Source organism: Salmo salar, chromosome 12 (assembly GCF_965601325.2).
Source record: "Salmo salar chromosome 12, fSalSal1, whole genome shotgun sequence".
Classification (NCBI taxonomy): domain Eukaryota; kingdom Metazoa; phylum Chordata; class Actinopteri; order Salmoniformes; family Salmonidae; genus Salmo; species Salmo salar.
The window spans coordinates 36,711,990-36,718,130 of NC_138302.1; the positions used below are offsets into that span (position 1 = coordinate 36,711,990).

At 41.5% G+C, this 6,141-nt stretch overlaps 1 protein-coding gene across 1 annotated transcript; it reads right to left on the minus strand.

The window, feature by feature from the left end:
• Position 1: 1 nt before the first annotated feature.
• Positions 2-5,495, minus strand: LOC106564829 (mitochondrial import receptor subunit TOM20 homolog). Its single transcript, XM_014131264.3, has 5 exons — positions 5,241-5,495; positions 3,909-3,955; positions 3,219-3,300; positions 2,836-2,978; positions 2-910 (listed from the first exon to the last, which is right to left on the minus strand). The coding sequence occupies exons 1-5, from the start codon at positions 5,362-5,364 to the stop codon at positions 863-865; spliced, it is 444 nt and encodes a 147-aa protein (XP_013986739.1). The 5' UTR covers positions 5,365-5,495; the 3' UTR covers positions 2-862.
• Positions 5,496-6,141: the final 646 nt, after the last annotated feature.

Below are 6,141 nucleotides of genomic sequence, written 5' to 3' on the forward strand. Positions count from 1 at the left end.
GTGTTGTCATGTACCTTTTTATTTAGATTTCTTACAAAGAGGAACAACCTCTTAATGACGTAACAGAACATTCAATCACTTTAAAGTATCCATGTCGGACTGAAAACAAAACAATAACTTATACAATGAAGCAACAGCGTTGAGACAGATCACATGTAGGAACAAGGAAATTGAAAGACTAAGTTTGTAGAAAGAGGTTTTAGTACAGGGGCTATATGTATCAAGCCTCAGAGTAGGAATTATTTAAGATCAGTTTTTCCTTTTAGATCACAATGAATAAGACTGCATGGGCAGGACCTGATCCTAGATCAGCACTCCTACTCAAGAAGCTTAATACATATGGTCCCAGAGCTGTGTAAACGTGGGAGCGGTTGCAGGGATGGTATTGTAAATGCTGAGAAATGTTTTGCTATAACTTTCAGAGACAAACTGTAAGAGAAGCAAAACACTAACTGCATATGAATCGAATAAAATGGGTCCGATAGGCATTTGATTGGTTACCATTGCTGCAAATCAAGAGATGGTAATTTGATGCGACCAATAGTAACACAACATGTGGTAATTGGACGGGTTCATGTTTTTCCATTTGGACAGAAGCAAAAGAATACCCTCAGGTGAGTAAAAAAAAAAGTTTACCAATTTTCTATACAAGTCAGGATAAGGGGTTATAGGAGCTCCGGGATGAACTTCCCTTAAGTACCGATCTAGGATCACCTTCCCCTCCCCAATCCTAACCTTAACCATTAGTGGGGAAAATACAAAACTGACCCAAGATCAGCATCTAGGGGCAACTTCACCCAACTCCTGTTATAGGAGGGTCCAGAGGAAGAGCGTTCCGAGGGGAAACTTCCATCGACGATCCTCATTCTAAGTCATCTTCATTCAAGCTACCTTGTGCGCTCACAATACGCTGCAGGAAAGACAGGGAAATTCTAAATCCATAAACATGCTTAAGAAATGTGTCCCATTTCCTCTTCATTGTTGATATGGGACAATAATCAAAGCTGATCTGGGGTCAGGCCCCGTATTCAAAAAGCATCTTCTCCTACTCAGATGCTATATGAATATGGGCTCAGGTCCCCTCTGTCCATGTTCTTACTCAAGGTAAAAACATATCCTAAAATCAGCACTCCTACTCTATGGTTGAGATATCCTGAAGATGGTTAAACAGTGTGGTGGGTGCCTTTCATTAGGTTTGAAAGACCACCATACTGCTTTCACCTTTCAAGCCTTGTAAAAAAATAATAATGCTGGAACTGTACTTGGAGGCACCTATAGCTCTACCAAAGTCATGAGCTGTGTTTGTCTTATTGACATGTTTGTTACCTAAACTCATTCTTGAAATCAGATTTGACTTCTGTCTAGCATATTATACAAATGGTTTAAGGGCTGGGCGATATCTAATTAATTTTAATTTGTTTTAGCACAATGTTCAAGTGCCTGTATCGCATGAATCTGTTTTTATTGGCGTTCTGTCTTTGGTCTCGTCTCCTTTGTTCCTTGTGTGCACTGTGCACCTTCCCACTAGCATACAGACAAGCCCCTCCCCCCGCCACTCACAACAACTTCCTCTGACAAGTAGTTTAAAAACGTAGAATCGTTTATATGGACAAATGCTTAGACACTATTTTACTGTAATAGACGAGGACTTAACCTTTCTGATGATACCCTTTTTATGTCTCAACATGTAGAACAGAGCAAACCGTACTAAAACGAGTATCAATGAACATGATTGTGGAAAAGTAATGCTCAGTTTGTCGGGCGCGGGATTGCGGCACAGCTAGCAGCATTTTAGCCACAGCCTTATGCAACGAGCATAAAAATACGCATTTATATTAGGAATTGGTAACTCGTTCTCATTCTGAGAAATAAGCATCGGTTTATCCAGGTAGGCCACTTGATTTCGATATCTAAATAAAGTGGACAGGCTGTGTTGTTCAAACAGCTTGAGACAGATTTGGAGGGTCTGTTCATAAGTGTTCTACCTTGTTGGCAAGCAAATAGATCCACATTGGTTAGACTTAATATAAAACGTTAGCTGGTTACTCCCTAGCACGTGGGTTTGTGCTTGAGAAATTGTTTAAGAGACCTGTTAAATTTTCTATAATGCCTGCTACAAGAAGTTGGTCATTGTGCATGTTTCTGGTTAAATTTGTAACAAATGGCATTTTCATGGACTTGAAAGCCAAATCAATTATTTTTAAAAAGCAGGTTAAAACTATTTTAATTGAATTAGTCAGTCTTATGGTTGTGGAAGGCTTATACTTAGCCGAGTTATCATTTTACAAGCCCTGAATTCATTATTGCTGATTGTTTGAAATACAGTGTGTTGACCTTTAACTGCAACAAGGCTTATGAGAGAAATCTAGGTATATTGGGAATCGCCCATGTTTAAAAATAAAGATGTGATTTTTACGCCTCATCAGCCATCCATAATTGGTTTCCACTTCCTTGCTTGAATACACTTACTGCAAGTTGCTCTGAATAGAAGCGGATCTGCTGCAGTTCCGGGCACTAAAAAGTTAGTTTGTCACAAACAGTAGGAGACGACAGAGCACTGTGTTGCACACACATTGTGGCAATGGTTCTGCTAATAGCGCAGCAACTTTATCCTGAAACGTACGAGAGGCACTGTACCTGGCTGATGGTTAGTGTTGTTACATAAGCTCAATGTCGAATAGGCTTGCAGTTCTGACTACATATTATGCATATCTAATATCATTAGATACATTGCATATTAGATACATTAGCTTCCTTGATTGTATGCACTTACTGTACGCAGCCCAGGGTAGGAGTGTCTGCTAAATTACCTTGAAGTGGAGAAAAGGACTGTACCTGGCTGATGGTGGGCAGTTTGGTGAGTAGCATCTGGAAGACAGGTGGCGGGAGGGTCTGCTGCAGCACCTGGAGAAGCTGCTGGGGCTGGCCGCACACGGCGATGGCGTTGGTCAGGTGCTCCACGCCGTTCTCGTAGTCTCCTATACCGGAACACCAAGTGCAAAGAGGTTTAGATTGACAAAATGTGTAGTACATCACATGGAGAACAGTGTTGTTACTCTGGTCACAAGTAAATTAGGTAGTGCATTATATGGAGAACAGTGCACTATATGGGGAATAGGGGGTCATCGCTTGGTAAAAAGAAGTGCACTAGAAGGCCTATATGGGGAATAGTGTGTCACACACACAGCCCAAGTGATGTCAATGTAAGACTGGTTTACCCTGAGCCAACAGCTCCTCTCCCAGCTGAATCTCCTCCAGAAAGAACTTCTGGACCGCCTCAGCATCCTTCAGGTCTGGGAGCTGCAAGAGTCCCACAACACACACTACTTTCCATAGGTCAAGGAATAACTAAAACAATGTACTGGTGGAAAAACTGTTGTCGATGACCTATGCTCCAGGAGGAATAAAAGGCCTATTCAAATGAGTCGGGTAATCCACAGAGGCGTGCCACTTCGTCAGGTGCAAGGTTCAATTTAAGTGAACTCTTAGTGCAGAGCAGTTCTTGCTGGGTTTGCACTTCCTCCATTGGAAAACAATGGCTTGTTCACCACAGAACCGTTCTTGTGCGAGTCAAGTATATGGGCCTTAAGTAACAGATTTGAGGGAAGAGTAGTCAAGTCGGTCAGTTTCTATTGGGGAGCTATACAGTTGTGTTGACTGAAATTTGGTACCACTGTACAGACAAAAGGTTTAGTCAATGCACTAATTCCAGTCTAAAAATCAGTCCTACCCAGCCATCCCCTTGCCGTGTCCCAATACATGCCAGTGAAGATCGTCTCTTGTTTATTTCACTGGAGATCATTGAAGATTATTTTCCACATGGTATCATTGATGCGTACTAGACATGACTTCTGTTGTGTGTTCATTGAGGAAGAATTTAAAAATGACCTTGAGGGGATTTTACTCACCTTCGACAGTCCTGTCCCTTGTTTTGCAGCCGCCTGATTTCTCCTCCCTAGGGCAGAGGTAACACAATCACTGTTAATATAAATAGCTTTGGGGATTGTTCCTGTTTGTACTTGGACATCTTAGTTTCTCTGGCAATCCTACAATGCAAGACTATGATTAGGAACAATAAGGAAGTCACATTAACATCCTAAATTGACACCCTGAAGTACAGTTTCAGTCTTGAACAAAGCTCCAATATAATCCCCACCCCTTCTGATAACCCTTGATAAAGTGGTTTACCCGGGTCAGAATCAGGAAATATAAGCGTAGCCGCTAAGTAGCAAGTGACAACTAGCCAAACAATCCTAGTTTTTTTTCTGATAAGGTGATGAACTACCACAGTGGAAGGTGAATGACAAAAATGCAAACAGAGGAACATGGCTCATTCAATTGCAGTAAAGCAGGTGTATAAAGCATTGTGGCCAGCTGACAGCCAAAGTCCAGCTTTCATACTGTAGTCCAGCTAGAATTGTAGTCTAGTTAATGTGGGACTGGAATGTTAATATTTTTTGGGGGGAGGATGTGATATATGTATAGGATTTGTGACATACATGCATCCATATTTGTATTCTAATTTACTCCTCTATTAGAGTGAGGGATTCTGGGTAGAAGACAAGGCAGAGATGCCATGATGTAGTGTGTGGAGGTGTGGGCAATCCTCATTTATTTTATATCCCCTTATGAGTTATGCAGTCTCATCATTAAAGTTCGCAGTCTAATGCACTTAAGGCGCATTGTCAGCTTCTTCATACCAACAACCCACGTTCTTACATGAACGGTAAGCCTGGATAGAGTAACATTAGGGATATCCAGGTTGCTTTTAATCCTGCTTGGCAAGCTCTGTCTGATATGGCTAGCAGCCTAGAATGGTTGGTTTAGGTTACATAACAGTTCAAAACACTATCAATGAATGAATCAGGGTAGGTGCAGCTGTCCATGTCTGAATTCAACTAACAGAACGCTTGTGAGTGAGTAGGAAGTACATTAATACATGATATAGAAGCTAGTTAGCTGAGAAACGCTCAACTCCTCTATAAGAGAACAGAGTTGAGCGTTCCTCTGCTAGGAGCTAACGTTAGCACTGGCTAGTTAAGTGCAGGGCTTTTGGGGTTAGTAGTGCGCTGACAATGAATTAATGAATCAGATCTATTGCACAAATCATTAACGTTACCAATCAATACTTCGCTAATTGGGAATAGTTAAACTAAACTAGTTCGGCCTGGCTCAGGCATTTTGTTGCACCTCAGGTCTCCCAAACAGAGACCGGTGTACAGGATGCAGACAACACTCACGTTCTCGCAGCCTGTTCTTGAAGTTGGGGTCACTCCGTCTTTTCCTGTCGAAGTAGATGCAGTAGCCGACGAACAGAGCCCCGCAAACACCGGCGGCTATCGTGCTCGATTTACCGCCCATCATCACTTTCGAAATGGTTTATATTTCTGTGTTAACAAAGATAATATTTCAATTTTGGCTTATATCAGAGACGGTACATGACCTCACACAGGCGCAAGTTCCCAGCAAAAAGGACCAGTAGGACCACTGACTAATTTGACAGCTAGGGTGTCCGCATTGAACGCCTGATGAAAAATAATCCAACGTTAATTCCCAATCACATGATATCTCCGATAACGTATGCATTTTGAGTGCATATAAAGTGTTGGATGTTGTTGAACTCAGATGGGAAAAAATACATGCGTTAGGATTTCTTCAAATCGATGTAAGTAGCAGTCGGTCGCATTGAAATGTAAGCCACAAGGTGGCAGTAGTAATTCATGAAAAAAAGAAGCAGCAGGCTAATGATCACATTTGATACAATTTAACACTATTTTCCCCAGAGTAACAAAAATAGAAACAATTTAGCTACAATTCTAGGTATTTTGACGTCTGGGGTAGACCACACAGCAGCAAACAATGGCCAAGTGAAATATTGAACATTAGGCTACATGGTGAGTGACACAATCATCAAGACTAGTAAGAAAACATGTACAATTCTGCTTTCACTATGACCAATTCATTTACGAAAAATGATGCCAGTTGCTCATATGCCTGTCTGGCCTTAGTTGGCACTTCTCATCTCCCAGATGATAGCAAATCCCTAGAAGTGCTGCTCAACAGAACAGATGGTCAGCTGCAATACATGTGCAAGTCCAGACTGCTGCAAAAATATACCACCTTGACTATTAGGCTTCTGAG